A 21,583-nucleotide genomic window follows, 5' to 3' on the forward strand; every position below is an offset into this window, starting at 1 on the left:
TAGAAAAAGAGATATTGATAGATAAATATTAAGATAAATAGACAAATATAGGGATAAAGGTATAAATATGCATATACATATAAATATAAAAGGACAACAGTGTGCAAATATTTGTCGTGGTGTACAAAAGTGACAGGATGCAGGTTCTTTTATATCTTGGTTTTTGGGCGATGGTTTTGATTCGTAAACTTTTTTGAGGGAGGGGCTGGGCGGCTGGTTGAAAACTGGAAGGAATGAGAAAATTTGTCTTTGAGTCTTTGAGCTAGCCTTTTGAGTTTTGACTTTTAAGTTTGGTGAATTATGTAGCTGGGAGGGACACGAAGTAAAACTAAATACCAAACACACTAAAACAGAAACTAGTGGATATATTAGAAAAGGATGTTGAATAAGGAGCTGCTGGGCAGGATGAAAAGACTACAGAGGAGAATCATGGATGTAGTGAAGGAGGATATACAGAGGGTGACAGAGGCGCACAGAGAATACGGTGAGGTGGAGGCAGATGAGTCGCTGTGGCGTCCAAGGGTAGGGTATATTTAAATCTCAAACAGATTCAGAACTGATCTGTACAAGCCTTATTCCTCCAGTAACAATTCAGAGAAATTTTGACCCAGCACCCTTGCACAACGCAAGTTATTTTGCTGCCTCCAGAAGCTTCTCTTCCCTTTGCATTGTGATTTTTCTAGCTGTTTCTTCACTAAATTTCTCTGCTGCTTTTTTACGTCTTAAAGGTGGCGACTGGTTTAAGGGCAAATAAGTTGACTGTTTCTCAGTGACAATCAACGGATTGTCACTGAGAAAAACAATGAAGTTTAGTCCCCTTGAAAACCACGAATGGACCCTCCAAAAAGCACATGTGCATGGTCCATGCGTGATGTTTTAGAAAAAGGGTTCATATTTGTGTTCATGACAAAAAACGTTCTTTAGTGCAACACTAAGCTACACGCTTGAACATCTTTGTTTGAGTCACGCTAATCATATCATATCATTTCAATCCTTTCTGCTGATGTCTGTATAGCAACCTCCAGTCAAAACCATTCACGTATCTGATGCTCACTGTGAGTCTTATTCAGTACGCATGGAAACCTCTCACACGTACAGAAATGTGAGCGTGTGTCAGGTCCCTTCCAGATCCCCGCTGAAGCAGAGACTTGCGGGAAGACCAGGATAACTGCCAATCCCTGTAGGGAGTAAGGAAGTGACTCCTCGCCAATCCCAGGGCTCACCGAGGTTACTATGGGGCTGCTGGGCCATTGCCATGGTACCCTGCCATCAGGGGACACCTGGCCAACTGCATTTGTTGATGTGAGGTGTAAACATCCTTACACCGCAGTACATCCATGCTGCCTCGACATTAGCTCTGGGGGAGCGATGAAGATTTTTGGACTATGGGAACAGTCCAAAAAAGTGTCAACCCTAAACAGAGACAATAATCAATCAATATTATGAAGGCTATACTTCCAAATGTCATGTAATTATTTCAATAACTTTACACAAAAAAAGGTTGAAATTCAATTTCATAAAAGCCTGAGTAATTATTAAGATAATTAATTTTGGCAAATTAGTATTCTAATAAACACAGGTCACTGCGCAAAATATGATAAAATATTAATAAAACAAAACATACTCATTGAAAATAACACAAGTTCTTTACTGACGTACATTGTGACAATAGTAAGATAACTGGATGAAAGCCCTGCATATGGTGATTAACTACAGATGAAGGGTTACTTGTTCCCATACAGACAGAGAAAACGCTACAACTCCTGGTTTTATTTTTTAAGGGTTTTTTTTTTTATAGATTGAAAACGAAGCCATGAGATTAACTGAAAAAGTGGACAGTATTCAAGTCTAGAATAAAATGTTTTTTCTCACAAAGCTTCCAGATTACCAGCAGCTCAACCAGCAGCTCACCAGAAGTCTATTGCTGTGACTACTGAGCTAATCAACCTGACAAACGTTTGGCATAAACTGACAATCACGAGCCAGGTTTGCTCCCTACGGTTTTTACAATATTTCTGTGAGTTATAGGGATGTCAATCCAGAAGCAGTTCTTGTATAGAAACACTTCCCAGTAGTCTGTTTGCCTAACGATTCCGCTTATCGGTTTCACTTGTACTTGAGCTACAATCAGCTGATTATAGTTCGGCACCTGCACAGACAGCATGCTAAGGCTAAACTAGCCAGGAACCCAGAGTGATGTTAAAGCTGAGTGAATGCTGACCCCAGCCCAGCAGTCAGACCCTGAACTTCAACAGGTAACAAATGGATGAGCAGTCAGACTGTAGCCTCCATTTCTACCTGCTCATTTTTCTATAGTAAATCACCGTGGCGATGGCTTTAAAGTCTCTTTGTGCTGGTTTCCATCTTTGCTTTGTATTCAAAACTAAATGCTAACAGAAAGATCATATGTCCTCATTAGGATAGGGATTTGTGTTAGTGTAGGCCTCTAGCCTGTTGGCTTAAATTGTTAAATGCTAATTATAAAACAATGTGTTTCAGGTCATTTTATAAAGAAATGCAAAAGTAATGTATTGAGTAGTGTAATGAATTACTGTCTCCTGGGAGTAACAAACTAAATTACTTTTAAGGAAAGTGTTCTGTGTAATATGTGTAATACATCCACTCCACTCTGATCACAACAAAAAGGGGGAATTCCTCCAACATGCACACACTTTGCAATGCAAATGAGCCAATGAGAATCGATAAGAGAATCACAATCTCTAAATTCTTAAGAATTACCATTCTCAGTGAGTAAACACTACACTGAGGTGTACTTAATAACTAGTTGATCAGCTCATATCGAGTTGATCAAAAGAATGGAGCACCATACCATAATGTTAATTAATTAAACAATCATTTTCTGCCAACTTCACCAGACACATATTTACCTAACAGCCAACAAGATTCCACAGCTGAGACACCTTATATGCTGCTAATTGGCAATAGATGCTGTTCATAAGATTTTATCTTTCTGGCTAACAATGCTAGCTCAACTTGGTCAGTAGGTGACCAGCTTATTAGCCACTATGATAAGGTACAATAAGCTAAAAAGACTTCAAAGGTTACAAACTTTTGATTGACCAGTGTCGGAGTGTTAAAGAACAGCTTTGAAATTCTCATGAGTTGTCGCAAAAGAAAAATTACCATCATAATCCAGCTCCCCCTTCGGCGCCAGCTGTGGGCTCAAGGCCGGAGCCGAACAAAAACTCCCTGATAACGACTGTGTTGAGTCTGTTCCTTCCCATTCCATGCAAGGCCACCTGGGTTGGCTGGAAGACTGTTTACTTAGCCTGGCGGGGCGAAGGACACTGTCTCAGCTGAACTATGGACACGTACACACATACATATACTAGAGCTGGGCGATATGAGATTTTTTCATATCACGATATGTTTTTTTCATTTCAGGCGATAACGATATCTATCACGATATAAGCCAAATAACTATATTTGTAAGATTTAAATGTGCCGTTGCTCACAAGTAAAATGTGAAATAATCACCAGCTTGTTTTTATTTAAATATTTATTTCCCATAATAAGTTCAACAGGGTAGATGTACTTAAGGAACATGAGACTTTTTCAGATAAATAAAGGCAAATATTGCAAACTACACAAAAGGCAGCCGCTACAGCGTTTAAGTTTCAAAATAGAACAAACGAAACAGACTAAATTGTCAATTCCACTTAGAAACAAAATATTAATTCTAAAAATAAATCTTAGTTTGTTTTACAGAAGAACAGACAAAATTGACTAACTTTTGTCAATATCAAATAAACTGAGAACTAAAAGGAAATTCTCAATCTGTCCTTGTTGTATAGCTTAGCTTTTCAAACAGTTTTAACAGTTACTTTAGTCTGACAAAAGCCGAATGACGAATTAGCGCTTCCAGTCAGAGACTGAGGCTACGTCCACACGTACACGGGTATTTTTGAAAACGGAGATTTTCCGTTTTCGTTTTAAAAAATAATCCGTCCACACATAAAGGCAGAAATGAAGGAAAACGCTGCTATGAACATGCCAAAGCAGCAGGTGGCGCTAGATTCCTAACCGTGCAGAAATGTTGGCCAATCAGAAGTCTAGAAGCCTCGGTGGGAAAAAGTAAACAAAGCTGGGGCATAGAAGCAGAACCGAGTCGTATGTGTGGAGGGACAGTAACTGTGTATATGTAAGCATTTAAACACTGCAGAGAGTAGAATTAACAGTATTGTAGAAATTCATTTCACCGAAACAATAACGTGGCGCACAGTGTGACGCATGCACCAGTTTATTGTATTTCCAGACTTGCTTTCGGCACAATTTACAGTGCACGCTACTCTGTTTTTTGTCAGACTTGAAATAGCCGAAATACCTTCACACTACGGAACTTCTATGGCTCTTCCGTTCGACAATCTCTCCGGCATTGGAACCATCATCTGTTTTCTCTTTGGTCACGCTCGGTTGATTTTTCTAGTCGGCACACTCATTTCCTCCATTACCCGGGCGGTACGGTGGCTGGCTGCTTCCCAAACAAACACACGTGCGGCTTGGCACTTGTGCTGTACGTAACAAGTCACGCGACGTGATGCTGCGGCTGTGATTGGTTCGGCTCTGCGCTACTTAATTTGGATTGGCTGACCTTTTTTTTTTTTTTTTTAAGAGGACAAGAGCGGCGAAGTCTATCGCGATAGTTTAATTTCTCTATCGAGTAAAAGTTATATCGCGATACATATCGTTATCGTTCTATCGCCCAGCTCTAACATATACTGATACTGATAAGCACTCACTGACGCATCACCCTCCCTACCCCGGATCCAACGCCACCTCCAACGCTTACCTCCCCTCTGATGTGGACATCGGGTCAGTTGGAGGTGCAGTCAAAAGATTGCAGCGGTCCCAGATCAGATGTACACACTGGAACACTTTCCCATGTTGCTGTCTGTGTTTATTGTGCTATGGTGTGTTGATATCTGTGCATTCCTGTATTATCCTTCTGTGTTACACATTTCAATGTTTTTTGTCCTCGCTACCTAGCCTGACCTGTCTCCCCAATGTGATGTTTGTGTATTGTATGTACGGTCGGTAAGGTCTGTCATCTCGGTTGTGGGCAAAAGACCTGCAACTGACAAATAAAGGCTATCCCATCTCATCTCATCTCAAACCAGGTACCATGTTATCTAGGGTCTTTAGACTGACTGTGCTAGACGCACTCTTTTAATTTCTCTTGCTGTAGCTATTTAGCTACAGCTAAATATTACTGACACTATGTTAGCAAAGAGGAAAATGCAAAACTATTGATCTGTTTTGGAAAAGATAATTTTTAAGTAATGTTAAGCTATACTACTACTATAAATTCAACCCAAGTGCAGCCTAGTGTTTGGATAGGAATTAAAAACTTTATCCTATCACAAGCCAGTTACAGCTAAGGAGAGATTATCGATCACAGTAAAGATTAAAAGCTGAGACATACAGTGATTGGCCACAGCTCCATCACCACACCTGTAAATGAAAGCACAGCTCTGAGTTTAAGTCTTACCACTATCCAGGTGGACGGGTTAAAAAATAATCCAACAACCTAAAGTTGTTATGAAAGATGAAAGTATCATTTACTCATACCAGGGTGTAACGTAATTGTTGTTTTTGTTGGTATTTTAACTCTAAGGTGCCTCAAGTGGCCAATCTAGGAAGTGAAGTTTTTGACATTTTCACATTTTGTTCATTTTTGTAGCCCAGACGCTGCTAGGTGGTGTCTGCCCAATGCATTTTTATTTAAATTTAACCAAATCTCAGAAATTACATGTATGCTTATAGTAGCTCAGCAGTTATTCCAGTGGTTGCTTTACAGACATGATATTGTCTCTATCCCAGTTCAGTGCCCCATGAAAGGCTGAAGGAAAAGTGACTGTAACGTCTGGTGTTCACAGGAATTGCGTTGGGAACACTAACCAGATAAGCGCAGATTGTATAATGTTAAAAATGAGGGTCATATTGTGGGATTCCTCAGAAAAGCAGATGTGCTCCAGCTGACTTACTCTGTAATCCCACCTCACTTTCTGATCCAGCGACACACTCACACACACTCCAACACACATACAGTGCAAATAGCACATAAACAAGCTTTATCCTTTGATCATTGTGTGGCAAAAAAACAAACAATTTCTGGCTGCAGACGTCACTGCAAACAGGAATGCATGGAAACCCGGTTTTCAGTCCACAAATAAGCCAACGAAGACGGGGGTCCTTGTATGACATCAAAGAGTGTTTTTAAAGCAGCACTGGCAATTCAGGTCTGTATTAACGACTATTGATCAAATAAGCAGACTTTAAAACACACACACACAGACACACACGCAGCGGTGGAAAGATGATCACTGAGCAGTTCCATTATAAAGAATTGTTTCTGACCAACCCATCAAGCATCCAATTCCCACTAATTGGAGATGAGATGGGAAGGGTTATTTCGGAGAAAGCTAACCTCTAACCACCTGCACTCTCAGTAGGATGTTTGCTGGAAAGCTTGCTAATGAACTGGAGTGTTCAATTTACAAGTATGTAGAAGTAAATAGGCTTTGCTGGCAACGCTAAAGCCCAAAGTATATTTCACACAATAAATCTACACATGAAAGTTTCATTTTTGCAACGTTAGTCAATACAGAACCATTGGAGTTTCCTAGATAATTGATTGATACGAGTATTATGATCAAGGTTCAAGGTTCTGGCGTACTTGGATTGCCTTATTATCATATTCGCCAACAAACGACTGCACAAGCTCAGAAAACAGACGTTCCTTCATACAATCCTGGATCAAACTCATAATTGACTTTTTTAATAATAGATTGTGTTCAGTTTTTCATAACTTTGTACTGTTTTAACTAAAGGATGCCTATTGAAAAGCTGAACATTATTCTACTGGTTAATGTTGAGTTTTGACTTTCACTTCCTTAAGAAACCAACAAAATACTACGACAAAATAATTTGCAGTACTTTATTCCAAAGTTGGAATAAAGACGGCAGGAAGAAGTAACTTTACTGATAAGCACTGTTTGTAGGTATGCCATGAAAACATTTAATGATATACTGAACAAAAGGACCTTCACCCTATAGATGAAAGCTCAGCCTGACGATATATCATTTCTATTGAAAAGTACTGACAAGGTGTCATGGTCCCTGTGCCTCACCAGCTGATCCTGTATTAGGCAACATGTGTTTTCTCTCTCTCTCTCTCTCTCTCTCTCTCTCTCTCACCTGCCGGGGCGGTGCTCATTATGGGCTCCCGCCCCTGGCCCACGCACCTGCTGCCTATCGGGATGATCACAAGGCCGATTTAAGACAGCAGCACTGTGTCACTCGTCGCTGGATCGTTGAGCTATCAGCGTCAGTTGCTCAGTAGTTTGTGAATCTGAATCTGTGAGATCGTTCCGTCTGTTCGCCTCTAACTGAAATTTCTGTGTACAGATCTTTCCCGGACCTTTCCCTGCCTGCCTGTCATCCCGTGGACGAGTGAGTGGATTGTGTTTACCCAGTGTGGGGAGTGAAGAGACAGAGAGCCTTTGGAGGGCGTCAGCTTCCCGTCTTTCCCCTCACATACCCCGGAACCCTGGACCCCCCTCCCCTCCCTCCAGCACGTTGTAAATAGCATCACCTGGTGTCGTTGTGTAAATAAATTTGTAAACCCTGTAAAGAGTCCCGGTCTGCGCCTGAGTCCGTTAATTAAAACCTGACACAAGGGGTGGAAGAAACAATCGGTACTGTATATCTCACAATAATTTCTGCAGCAATACAGGGACACCAAATATTGATATTTTATTAAATAAATCAAAATACTGTGGGAATGCTATGAGTAAGAGGTCTCATCTAATCCACCACCATCCTGAGATGGTGAGTAAACTTACAGTATATTGAATCGAGTCTGAATGAGCCTTGGCCAATGAGTGTGACTCAAGGAGACTCGACTCAACTGTCTTAATGGGCTCAAATTGTATTCTGGTTATATATCTATAGAACAGGAAGACAGCTTACATATCTTTTGACATGTCTATCTAAAATCTCCAATCATTATACACTGGATTGAGATCTGATGATTTTGACACTAATCAAACCATTCAGTGACCCATATACCTAAAAAATGGGTGTAGTGTTATTCTAGGAGACCACTCCATTGGGATAAAAATGTCTTATTGTCATAGGATAACGGTGATCACCCCAAAAAACTTTATTTTGATTTGCAGTGGCTTTTTCCCCTAAAGCTGGGGTATCAAACATAGGGCCCGGGGGCCAAAATCAGCCCGGCAAAGACCCCAAATCTGGCCCACTAGATTAGATTTTGAAAGAGGGCATACGTTTTGGACTTTTAACTGTATTTTTAAAGGTGGAACAGCTTTGGCTACTAATAAAGACCTTCCCCATGACCATTTGTATGACACAAAAGTAAATAAGTAATAGCTTAACACTGAAATGACAGGAAAGTTCCTGTTTTTCACTATCTACTATAGAAATTTCAGTTTTTTACAATGGGGCCACATAGAAAAAATGAATTTTTAGTGAATTAACAAAATGTTTCTATTTAATAATAATAATAGGTTATTCTGGCCAATGCACTACTAGAACTTTTTCTGTATAATAATATTAAGATGTCTCAGGTATCGGGTCAGGGATAGCTCAGTAGGTATAGTGGTATAGTGGTGGCCCCATGATCGAAAGGTCGGGGGTTTGATTACAGCTAAGCAAGGTACCATCCGTACACACTGCTCCTCGGGCTAAATGCAGAGAGGAATTTCCCAACGGGGATCAATAAAGTATACATTATGATTAAGTGTGTAGTTATACTTCTTTACACTTATCGAAAGGGGGAGTTTCACTGATCCAGCCCACTAGAGATCAAAGTGGGCTGTACGTGGCCCACAATGTAAAATGAGTTTGACATCCCTCCTCTAAGGGGACAAATGGACCCAAACCATGTCAGCAAAATGTCCCACACAGTAACATGACACTGGATTCTTTCAGTCTAGTTCAAGTGTTTTTTTCTTTTATATGTACACTATGCTGAAACTGCATACGTAAAAGATAGACAAAAGTATTGGACAACATCTAAAAAACTGAATTCGAGCATGGTACTGTAATAGAATACCATTCCTGCAACAAGTCAGTTTGTGAAATTTCTTTCCCCATAATAGAGAGTCCATGATCCCATGATGTTTCCTTGATGTAAGTGGTATTTTTACAAAGTGAAAACATTTTAGAACCACAACCACTCAGCCATGAACTCACGTAACATCACAGAGCGGGGTCACTGAGTGCTAAGGCCCACAGTGCATAAAGGAAACCAGCGATCAGCTCCTATACCTGCACAGGTACAAACCTCCTGTGTTAAGGTTAGCATAAAAACCGTGCACCAGAAGCCTCGTGGCATGGGTTTCCATGGCTCCTGCAGGACTAATGTGTAGGTTTCCCAAGCTGTTGTCCATATGGTGTATTATGTAAAGAATACAGGCTGATCTCTATAGATATGTATCTTAATCAGAAATCTTAATTCCCAAAAAATGGGTCTAGACATCAGCCCAATAAATCTAGTATGAGCCAAACTATAAATCTAAGCTAACAAAAATATAGTGATTCGTAGTTACAAGTGATTGAATACTAATAATATATTACTATAATAATTATGAATACTAAATTAAAGTGCAAGTGTGATAAAGATCTTTGGTTTGAAGTTTAGCTTTAGTGCAATATATGATCATGCTAACCTTTGACAGAGAAGAGAGACTGATTATTATAGAAGAAGGTATTATTAGATTGCTGTATCCTCTTTTACAGTGAATGAAATATAAAACAGAGTTAAAAGAAAAAAATAACTAACTGGAAGAGACCTCATTTTCACTTAGCAAGCAGCCACCAAACAGCTAACAGCCAGTTAGCTTGACTGTATATAGGGAGAATGTTTTCCAGGTAGAAAGCTGCATTATGCTAGCTAAGGGACAGTGCTTACCTTCTCTATGTTACATAGTAGGTGAGCATAACAGTTTCTTCTTTTCATTCTTCATCTCTACCTAAAACTGTTTTATGTGTCTTCAGAAGCATGCATCCATCCTAAAAGTTTGTGTACAGCACCAGCTTCCACCAACAAAGCTAGTGAGTAAATATGACTAGAACAAAACCTAGTTTAGATACTCCACTGACATTTCCATTCATTCTAAAGGAAACGATAAAGCCTTTCAGGTGAGACATTGCTGCTAATTCAGCTTTTTAGCAGTCTTTAGGAGGCATCATTTCCCATAACCCCCAGCGCTTTGTGACCTCAACGTCACAGCTCAACAGAAGAGTACAGGGATCACAGCTAGCTGACAAGTCCATAAAAAAGACTGAACACTTATAGGTTACTAGACAGCAGAGATTATATCAGCTAAAACAACAAGAGGATTACTAAGCATTTAAGATATGGACGAAATCAAATCACTATACTCTCCCTGACAATCTTCAGGTTTTTCTAATGAAACCGGAAGTTTTTTTCTGCCATCATTAAGTTTGAAATGCCAAAGATTGTATAAATTCAGAAATCTGCATCAAAATCAAAAAAATTGTTACATTGCATCTGATTTTAGAAGGCAAGAAAACGAAACATAAATCCCATTTGCTTTTGAAACTTGGATTTAAGGATCTTAGGTGGGTTTTTTCTAAAGGAAAATGATGCCTCATGTTGCATAAATCTGTTCGAACATGTGAGAGGAAGATGACGCGAAAGTCACACAACCGCATGATAGAAGTCATTCCTCCAGACGAGCAGTTTTGGCAGAAGAGACGAGCAAATTGTGAGACACACAGAGCATCTGAATCCAGCCTTTAACCAGCCACTCTACGGAGGAGGAAGATAACATCAGCTAGTCTCTAATGACTCAGGCTCTGGACTGGACTCATCAGACCAACCATGTCCTTCTTTACAGCGGAAGCTCTGTAGGTTGCCGTCTGACAGATGACAGACAGCAATTGGTCTGTTTGTGTGTGTCTTAGAGACACAGAATGCTAAAATAAAAGTTTAATAAACATAGAAAATAAATCTAAACGTCTAAATGACGTGCCGTGTATTTCTGTTCCACTTAAGGTATTATGCAAATTGCATAATAATGGCTTGAGTCACACTTGCAAAAAATAATCACCATCGTGCGTGTTTATCTTTAATACCGCTGATTCATCTGAGGTGTAAAACTGAATTTCACAACAAACATGAGAAACACCGTCTCGATTGGAGATTGAGGCCAGAAAGGCGACTTGATGCTAAAGTGACGCAAAAGCAAATATTAGCTCGCATTTTTAGCAACTTAGGGCCAGTTCCGCATCGATGGGGTGGTATTGACCTGGTGGTTAAAGAGTAGCTGTTGGCACTCACCGGACGTCGTTTTGCTGCGGGGGTTTCTTCTGTCCAACCAGGTTCACTGTTCTGGCTTGGATAGGCTTTTCTTCTCTGAAAAACACAAAGTTAGAAAAGTGCAGTTAGTCCAGCGTTTTGCTATGATTTTGTTTGATTTATGTGCTTCGTCCTTCTAACATTGAACAAGTCACCAGTGACAGCCTTGGGGTAAAGGCTAGGGTTAAGTTCACGTCTATCCCTTTATAACTTCTACAAGGCATCTGCCCTGAATCCTACTGTCTGACAAAGCATGGCAGACCTGTCTTAATGTTTCTCTCCTATAAGCTGAAACATCTAAGCATAACAATTAGTCCAGAATTCAGTTACATATTGGTTCATTTTGGTACATTACATGCTAGCTTGTAATGTCAATAATTATCTTGTTATCTACATAAATATCTACATAAAACTTTGTGTCCTGGCATTGTTTTCTCAGTCCTTATTCAATTTTCATCCATCCGCTTCCACTTATCCTTTTCTGGAGCCTATCCCAGCTGTCATAGGACGAGAGGCGGGGTATACCCTGGACAGATTGCCAGTCTGTCGCAGAAAACCATTCGCGTTCACACTCACACCTATGGGCAATTTGGATTAACCAATTAACCTATCCCCACAAACTGCATGTCTTTGGACTGTGGGAGGAAGCTGGAGTACCTGGAGGGAACCCACGCAAACATGGGGAGAACATGCAAACTCCACACAGAAAGACCCCGGCCTGATGGCGGAACTGAACTCAGGACCTTCTTGCTGTGCGGCAACAGTGCTAACCACCGTGCCACCGTGCTGTCCCTTATTCAATTTTATTTTTTCAATTTTACTTGTTCAGTTTTAGCAGAAATCTGCTTGAAACAGGTTCGAATCAACACTTTTTATCTTGGGAACAATCGGGATACCGCTAGGCATCGATGACGGGCCTTAGACAACACTGACATGCTTTCAGTATGTCCACTGACACATCCACAGTGTGATTCAAAACCATCTCATCCATAAACATGAACAGCAGGCACTGATCAGTCTGATCACAGAGGGAACTCAAGAGAGAATTCCCCGCCAACACCCACGCTGTCTAAAACAGAAGACGTTTCTTTTTATTGTCAATACCGTGGGTACCCTGCTCGTTCATTATGAGACATTTTTGGCACATCAGGAATCGAGATATCTCTTCTACTGACAGTTTAAGTGCTTATACACTGACAGTAAAGGTAGCTTCGAGAACCTTGGGTTACCCCGATGTATAATATGACAATTCTTTCAAAAAAGGGGGTAAAAAAAAGTACTGTTTTACTTTGTACGTGGTACAAAACTCATAGCGAAACATCCTTGGGTTGTGTAATTCATCATAGCAAGCATCAAGGCTGAATATTTCATGTTAAAGATTCCACTGTGTTAGCGTAAAATCACAGCCTAATATTTGGTACAGTAATAGATTCAATATTATATGAAACTACAACTTATTTGTCAATCATACAAAAGGCAAAGTTCAGCATCCTCATAGCCTACATGACGGTTAGAACTACTAAGCTGTATCTTAGGCACAGGCTAAACAAGCACATCTTCAGAAGCTAGAAGATGTGTTTCTAGAAGGTGTTACAGTTCAAATAAACTCTCATATATGCACGGTTCCTCTGTTAAAGGCGTACATATGCCAGACAAGCAGAAATTCCATAAGAGGTGCTTGTCTAACTAACTCTAACCAGGTCAGCAGTCAAATTTGAGCACATATCACATATGTATAGTACAAAAGATTCTTTATCTATTTGAGCTTCTGGTATTTCCTCTGTGTTTTGTCTTCAAGGTGAGACAAGTAACACATGGAACCCTCTATAAAAATAGAAAAATAAGTTATCAATTTGAGGAACCTTTATCATACAGTACTTCAACATTGTACACCCATCAGGCAATGGTTCTAGGATTTGAGTTAAGTTGATGTTTTTTTCTGTTTGGAGCAGCCAAAGTCCTCCCATAGTCTGGTGACTTGTCAGGAGTGTACCCCAGGTCTTGCCCAATCACAGCTAGAACTGGCAACTCTGAATTGGACAATGTTTGAGAAAATGGATGGATGGAACAGTGAAATGAAAAAGCTTCTAGAAGAAAAACTGTAATACCAAAATGGAAGTATGAGACTTTGTACAATTCAGCATGTGGCTTTGAAGCCAACAATAACTCTACACCTAGACAGGTCACCAGCAGCAACCCCGTTTTAATGGGTAATGGCCATGGAGTTTCTGCTTAACACTGGATAAAATGCACACATTTGTACTATTATGACATGCCTTTATATTGAATTTAAACCAGAGTGTGGCCAGAGACACCACTCATCGATTATTGAAATTATTATTGCTTTCGATTTCCATTTTTCTACCTCAGATCATTGAAAGCAGAATACAAATCATGCCCATTATTGCTGTGGCTTTAAAGTGAGGTTTGCACGCATGCACTGTGAACATATGCGCATTAATAGAAAGTAAACTGATGTGAGTATATCTTAAACAGCTCGTAAGTGGAGCGTATTCTCTGCCTCTGTTCATTACAGCCCACACTTCCCTACTCCTGGTACACTTAGCACACATGTATTAGTCAACCAACCAGTGCAGCTTTTCAGTGCAGACCCATTCGTACGAACATACACACACAAACACACACACACACACACACACACACACATACACACTGCTTTGCTAACTCAATCCAAACACTGGTGAGAGGAAACAGTGCTGAAGCCTATATAGGCTTGGACATGTGTGTGCTGACAGCCTTATCCGCAGCTTCCTCACTATGACATGAGTGAATCCACAGCTCTTTAATACATCACTGAAAATGATGCATAACCACTTAGGGCCGCAGCTATATACTGGACATTTCCTTCTTTAGAAGCAATGAATCGATCTTCCGTTCCAGTGCTGGGCCATCGTTCTGCACAGAGGGCTTAAAATAGAACAGGGACGTAAAGCTTGAGGAGCGCCTCTCTTAGGTGGGTCGTTCTGCCTTTCTTTGTACATGCATGCGTGCGGCTCCCGTGCATAACGTGCAGAAAACATGAGAAAAGGCGTCGCTTAAACTTGATGCATTTTCTGGTCCTGGGGGTGGGGGGTAAGGAGTGTGGGGGATGGTGGAGGGGGGGTGAACATATAGGTTCGTTCCTGCGCCGATTGCTGCAACAAACTGGAGCAGACTTTTCTCCATTTAATGTGGGAGAGAAGAGGTAGGATACACACAGCGATGTAAGTCACTCTTGATTCAAAATAACATGACACAGGCACCTTTTCCTTCCCTGCTAGAGGCCCACTGTTTCTTTAACAGCCTGTGTGATGTCTGCTGCAAGAGCACTGGCCTACATACAGTGCATAAGGCTGGGAAAGGCTCAACCGCACCCCAGAGCTGAGAACAGCAGCTGTTGAGATGGATGCTGCACAGATAAAAGCCAACAGGGAGGGCTTTACTATTCTCAGCGCCAGGCTTCACTGAGCCTCCTGCAATTTCCTGCTGAAATATTTCAGGGGAAGTACAAATACTTTCCACCTGACTCGGGCAGTGGCGTTGGGTGACGATGACAATCTCAAGGAAAGAAGTGCAGAAGAGAAATGTGTATGATTCATCTGGGAGGATGCTGCTGCTGCTGCTGGGTGACACACCCCTTCCCTTCTTCTTCTTCCCTCCCCTAACAAGTTACACCTGAGCCCTCACATCCAACGGGCCTGCCCACAGGAGCGTTCCAAATCTGTGAACTGGACATGCATGGACTAAAGCCTATGAGGTTCCTCCGGCACAGAGCTGCAGGCTACGTGGGCCTGTGAGTGAGTGTGTGGAGGGACCTGCAGGATGTACACACACACATACACACATGCATACATGATCACATACAGTGGAGTCCTGCAGCACGGGTCCTGCAGCTGTCACATTGTGTCCATACAGAGCAGACTTTCATGGACTTCAGAATGGAAACTGCCCAGGTCTAGTCTTCCTCTCTCTCTCTCTCTCTCTCTCTCTCTCTCTCTCTCACACACACACACACACACACACACACACACACACACACACACACACACTCACTATCTTTTTGCTTTCCCTCTCTTACTTTAACATGGCCTCCTCTTTCGCCTCTTCCTCCCGCTGCCGAGCCAGCACAGCCATGATGATCTTCCTCTCGTCCTCCGTCAGGTGACTGAGGTCCGGCTCCGGGATGGCCGGGGCGACGGGTGGGCGCGGGCCGCCCCGAGGGCCCACCGAGGCAAACATCTTCCCCGCCGCCGCCGCCACCACCACCACCACCACCTTGCCCCCTTCCTCTTCCCTCTCTCCCACCTCCTCCTCTTCCTCCTCCTCTTCCCTCCTAGCCTCTGTCGGGATCACGGATAGAAAACCCGCTGGCGGAGCCCACGGATCACGACATGGCCCACGGACAAAGCGGCGGTTGGAGCATCTGATGCGGTGTTCCCATGACGGTGGCGGGGGGCACCCAGGGCGGCGGCGGCGGCGGCAGCGGGCTCGGCGCTAGCTGCGGTAGTAGTAGTAGTAGTAGTAGAGGTGGTGGTGGTGGTAGCGGTGGATGTGGCGCTTTGGTTCCCGGTTTTAGCCGCTCCTTCTCCCTCTTGCTGCTCCGCTGTCTTCTCCCCCCTCCCACCGCCCGCCCGCCCGCCTCTCCCCTCCACCGCCTCCGTTTCACGGGGAGCCCATGTCTCCGGCGGCCGCTCGCTCGCTCGCTCGGGATGATGACTCGCGGGAGGAGGACCTCTTTTCCTTCCTTCAGGCCGGGCAGAGAGGAGGAGGAGGTGGAGGAGGAGGGGGGAGCGGGGGGGTGGGGGTCCCCCAAAGGCGGCTCAGGTCTTCGCTCGGTGAGCCGGGGCCGGCTGTTTGGCTGCGGGGCGAGGCGGCGACTTCTTGTTTTCCAGCGCCGCCGCTGATGCTGCTGTCAGGGAGACGAAACAGTCAATGGGACCGCAGCCCCTCGAGCGCGTTCACTCCTCTTACGGCGGGAGTGCGCAGCCCTCATTTGAGAATGGGGGCTCCACTCACCGTTAAGATGCGCGCTCACGGCTGTCTATAGCACACACGGGAAATAAAGGGTTCCTTTAAGGGTCCACTGTGCGGGTTTAACGCCGCGTGACTGCATCCAAACACGAATCCTTTTATTCGTAGCGTTGTGTTTTAAAACAAAAAGTCCTGGTGTATTTTTCACTACATACCGGTTCATAATCATAATTAAAATGTGGGAGAAAAAACAAGGTAGCTTCGGGATATTTTGAAGGAAACTATCTAAAAAAGTGAGTCGAGGTTGGGGCTAATCTTACGCTTATTACACTATTATTACATATTACTATATAATTATATGTAGCTCTTAATTTATTCTTGTTGTCTGTTTCAAGAGTTTAAACCACATTTAGACTTAATTAGGATACATTTCATATTTCATTAAGGAGCTTTAATTGAGGGTCAAAAAACTGAGGATCCAGAAAACAACTATTTTCCTGTGGACCCCCATACAACCAGACTTCTTTCCCACCAAATGAGTTGCCCGCTGCTGGCTGTCAGAGAGAATTTAGTTTGGAGGCATTTGTGCACTGGATTCACATTTCATCCATTTTCAGTATACAGTTTATGTAGCACACATAACATCAAATTTACAGCTTACACCAAGGGACTTCAGCAAAGATACAATTGTATTACAATGCATGCAGGCAGAAATATGTTTTTTTAAACGATGTTTATGATATAATAACTGCTTTACAGTAGCATGTTAATCATGTTTGGATCTTCAAGTAAACAATGAGAGCTATTTACACCTTCCATGGCTCCAAATCTAAGCGATGCTGTTTCTTCCATTGTTATTTCCAGGCTTTCTCATACAGAACAGAAAAGAAAAAATACAGTGACAGAAAGATTATGAATCAAAATTCTTATATAAAGGGAGAAATCTAAAACACACAGGCTGGATTTAAATGAATGAATGCAGGGCTAAAGAACCCTTTTCTAGCACTGCAGGAAACCCTTTGCAGTAAGAGTGCAGGGACTCTCCTCCTCCTCTCCCACCAATGATTGCGTGTTAGGATGACGCGAATCTCTCTTTTTTCTCCCTCCTTCCTTCCTCTCTCTCTCTCCTTTCTTTCCTCCTTGTCTACCCTTCTAGCAACCCTTACTCCCACTACACACAGTACTTCCCCATGCTGAAAAACACTCAGAAGGGAGCGTGAGGTTTACCACATATGTACGCTTATAAGGTGACATTTACAGTATGTCAGTATGCAACCCTCTAATTACAGAATGTGTGGTCTGCCGAAACTGTCCTATTCATATACGGGAGATAAACCACAAATGGGGACTGTAGATCCCACAAACTGTGTGAGACAAGATCGTGTGTTACAGTGATCTAAATATAGAAACACATCTTGTCTATTTTTAGCCAGAAATGCAGATTTGGCAAGAAAAAAAAGAATATATTTCGCTTTATTATTAAGCATATTTTTATTCCGAAATAAACAAAGTTCCATAAGTTCCTCATTAAGTTCCTCTCAAAGACCTCTGCATGTTGCTTTGTAAACCTCAGGAGCTCAGACCTCACTGTAAACTCAGTTTCTGTTTCAGCACCACGGTCAGCACACTGGTGGCCTGTTGCTGTTAGTTGAGAGCCAGTAGCACGCTGACACACGAGACACCAAAAACATGCCCGCCTTAGCCTAAAGTGACTGTCAAATAATGTTTTTGTAAATTATTGTTGGAGACTAACTGTACAGTTCATCCAGCCACACCTGTCTCACATAAAACTCTGAGTTTAATGTAGTACGGTTACACTGAGGGCTGGACCCTCACTGAGTGGAAGGTTTTAAGTGCTTAAAAATGTCTTTAGTCTTTGATGTATGTAAAAGAAAACAAGAAGTTAATAAAAACACAGAAAATTATTATTTTCTTTTCAGACTTTGAAGACACCACAATTTTTTTAAGTGTAACACTGCAAATGTATCATGATTAACATGATGTCAGAGCATTTCAAAATGACCTGTTCAGGTCCTGAAGCTGTTTAACCAATGTGTCATTTTTTACAAAATACGATTGTTTCTTATTATTATAAGCAAGATCTGATTTAAAAACATAGGCCAGCATTGATTGACTTCAGCTTCAGCATTAACACATTTAGCTCATAATAACAAATATTAGTTAGTCTTGTTTCCACACGTTAGATCCACAGGACACACCCTCTAATAGTACCTTATCAATATCTAGGCCGTCATCTTTTGGACTTTAAAGTAAAAGCCCTTTGACTTTTCCTTTTTGACTTAGTCTTTCAACAACTTCAGAATTCTGTAAAAAAGAAAATTCCTGTTTCCACAGGCTGATTGCAATCCATAGAAAAGTTAACACCCTCACAGGGGTATTATGTCAATGTCAAGTCAATCTGATATTTAATTTCAAAGTATAAGCCCAACTTCAGCATGGATAATGCAATAATTTAAACACAACATACTATAGCAATGAAAATCATTTTCCTATTTTTGTATATTGTTACTGTGTTGGTCTTCCAGTTCATCCAGTTTTCAGCATGGACACCCAGATAGACACCATGCTCTCATCCTGTCCTTTATCGTCCTTTATCACACATGATGGCAGTTGGTTGATAGTTCTTAAACACTGATGGTGTTGACTTCATCAATACAGGAACCAGACAAAATATGTTCCATAACAGCAGTGTCTTCTCCTGCTTCAGAAACAGGTTGTAAATGTTACTCAAGATGACAGACAACTACAGTGGCTTGCAAAAGTATTGGGCCCCTTGAACTTTTCCACATTTTGTCACATTACAGCCACAAACATGAATCAATTTTATTGGAATTCCACGTGAAAGACCAACACAAAGTGGTGTACACGTGAGAAGTGGAACGAAAATCATACATGATTCCAAAACGTTTTTACAAATAAATAACTGAAAAGTGGGGTGTGCGTAATTATTCAGCCCCCTGAGTCAATACTTTGTAGAAACACCTTTTGCTGCAATTACAGCTGCAAGTCTTTTAGCGTATGTCTCTACCAGCTTTGCACATCTAGAGACTGAAATCTTTGCCCATTCTTCTTTGCAAAACAGCTCCAGCTCAGTCAGATTAGATGGACAGTGTTTGCGAACAGCAGTTTTCAGATCTTGCCACAGATTCTCGATTGGATTTAGATCTGGACTTTGACTGGGCTGTTCTAACACATGGATGTGTTTTGTTTTAAACCATTCCATTGTTGCCCTGGCTTTGTGTTTAGGGTCGTTGTCCTGCTGGAAGGTGAAGCTCCGCCCCAGTCTCAAGTCTTTTGCAGACTCCAAGAGGTTTTCTTCCAAGATTGCCCTGTATTTGGCTCCATCCATCTTCCCATCAACTCTGACCAGCTTCCCTGTCCCTGCTGAAGAGAAGCCCCCCCAGAGCATGATGCTGCCACCACCATATTTGACAGTGGGGATGGTGTGTTCAGAGTGATGTGCAGTGTTAGTTTTCTGCCACACATAGCGTTTTGCATTTTGGCCAAAAAGACCAGAGCACCTTCTTCCACATGGTTGCTGTGTCCCCCACATGGCTTGTGGCAAACTGCAAATGGGACTTCTTATGGTTTTCTGTTAACAATGGCTTTCTTCTTGCCACTCTTCCATAAAGGCCAACTTTGTGCAGTGCACGACTAATAGTTGTCCTATGGACAGATTCCCCCACCTGAGCTGTAGATCTCTGCAGCTCGTCCAGAGTCACCATGGGCCTCTTGGCTGCATTTCTGATCAGCGCTGTCCTTGTTCGGCCTGTGAGTTTAGGTGGACGGCCTTGTCTTGATAGGTTTACAGTTGTGCCATACTCCTTCCATTTCTGAATGCTCGCTTGAACAGTGCTCCATGGGATGTTCAAGGCTTGGGAAATCTTTTTGTAGCCTAAGCCTGCTTTAAAATTCTCAATAACTTTATCCCTGACCTGTCTGGTGTCTAAATCCAATCGAGAATCTGTGGCAAGATCTGAAAACTGCTGTTCACAAACGCTGTCCATCTAATCTGACTGAGCTGGAGCTGTTTTGCAAAGAAGAATGGGCAAGGATTTCAGTCTCTAGATGTGCAAAGCTGGTAGAGACATACCCTAAAACACTGGCAGCTGTAATTGCAGCAAAAGGTGTTTCTACAAAGTATTGACTCAGGGGGCTGAATAATTACGCACACCCCACTTTTCAGTTATTTATTTGTAAAAACGTTTTGGAATCATGTATGATTTTCGTTCCACTTCTCACGTGTACACCACTTTGTGTTGGTCTTTCACGTGGAATTCCAATAAAATTGATTCATGTTTGTGGCTGTAATGTGACAAAATGTGGAAAAGTTCAAGGGGGCCCAGTACTTTTGCAAGAAACTGTAGGTGAGTCAGCAGAGCCCTGTGGTTGATACCACCATAACCTGTAGCCTTCCTTGCAGGTTTAAAGCCACAAAGTTTACTCAGGGAATAATCAAAGACATTAGTGATGTTTGGAGGCCAGAGTGTGGGGTGGAAGAGCCAGTAGAGTTGCAAACTGAACCAGCTGAAAAAATTGTTCACCTCATTTCTCTCTCTTCAGGCTGCTGACTGACTGCCTCTCACCTTAGTCACAGTAATTATCTTCATTCCTTTCCACACATCCTTCATGCTTTTTAACTGCCAATTGAGCTCCAGTCTTCTGTTGTATCAGTTGTTAAATTTCAGTACCTTTACCCTTAAATATGTTTGATACTCATCAGTTCTTCCCTGTCACATGACCTGAGTGCTTTTGATATTAAATATATCAGAAGGTTTTCATTTTGAAATACAAAATCAGAATCATTTGATTATGACTGAATCAAATCATAAAAGGTGAAGTAAAATCAAGTTGAAATTGCTAGTATCTTATAATTCATAGTAATATCATTCTGAATAAAGAAACCAAACTGCATATAAAAACATTTACAAAGGGAATTATTTTTAAATCCAAGACCAGAAAGACTTGATTTTGACAGTGTGCAGCTTTGAGGCAGTATGTTATGGATTTAAAGTGGAATTATTCCATAAGAACAGGGATTTTCCTTTTAACAGCATTCTGAAGTCACTGAAAAGTAAGGTCACACAGACAAAGTCAAAGAGCATTTACTCTGAAATGCAAAATCAGACTGACTTCAGATTGACATGGTACCACTGTAAGGACTTGTATGGTTGACATGAACTCAACGTACTGTAGAAACAGTAATTTTTCTTTTAACAG

The 21,583-nt window shown here is 41.7% G+C and overlaps 1 protein-coding gene across 2 annotated transcripts in view; it reads right to left on the reverse strand.

The window, feature by feature from the left end:
• rims1a (regulating synaptic membrane exocytosis 1a) overlaps window positions 1-15,980 on the reverse strand; it is a 123,940-nt gene extending 107,960 nt beyond the window's left edge. For both annotated transcript variants that reach the window (XM_080869341.1, XM_080869340.1), the window contains exons 1-2: window positions 15,450-15,980; window positions 11,354-11,428 (exon numbers count right to left, since the gene is read on the reverse strand). In XM_080869341.1, the coding sequence (XP_080725467.1) occupies window positions 11,354-11,428; window positions 15,450-15,610 (236 nt within the window). In that variant the 5' untranslated portion in view covers window positions 15,611-15,980. The remainder of the gene's footprint in view (window positions 1-11,353; window positions 11,429-15,449) is intronic.
• Between the last annotated feature and the right edge of the window lie 5,603 nt (window positions 15,981-21,583).

Source organism: Rhamphochromis sp. 'chilingali' (genome assembly GCF_963969265.1).
Source record: "Rhamphochromis sp. 'chilingali' genome assembly, chromosome: 20".
NCBI lineage: Eukaryota > Metazoa > Chordata > Actinopteri > Cichliformes > Cichlidae > Rhamphochromis > Rhamphochromis sp. 'chilingali'.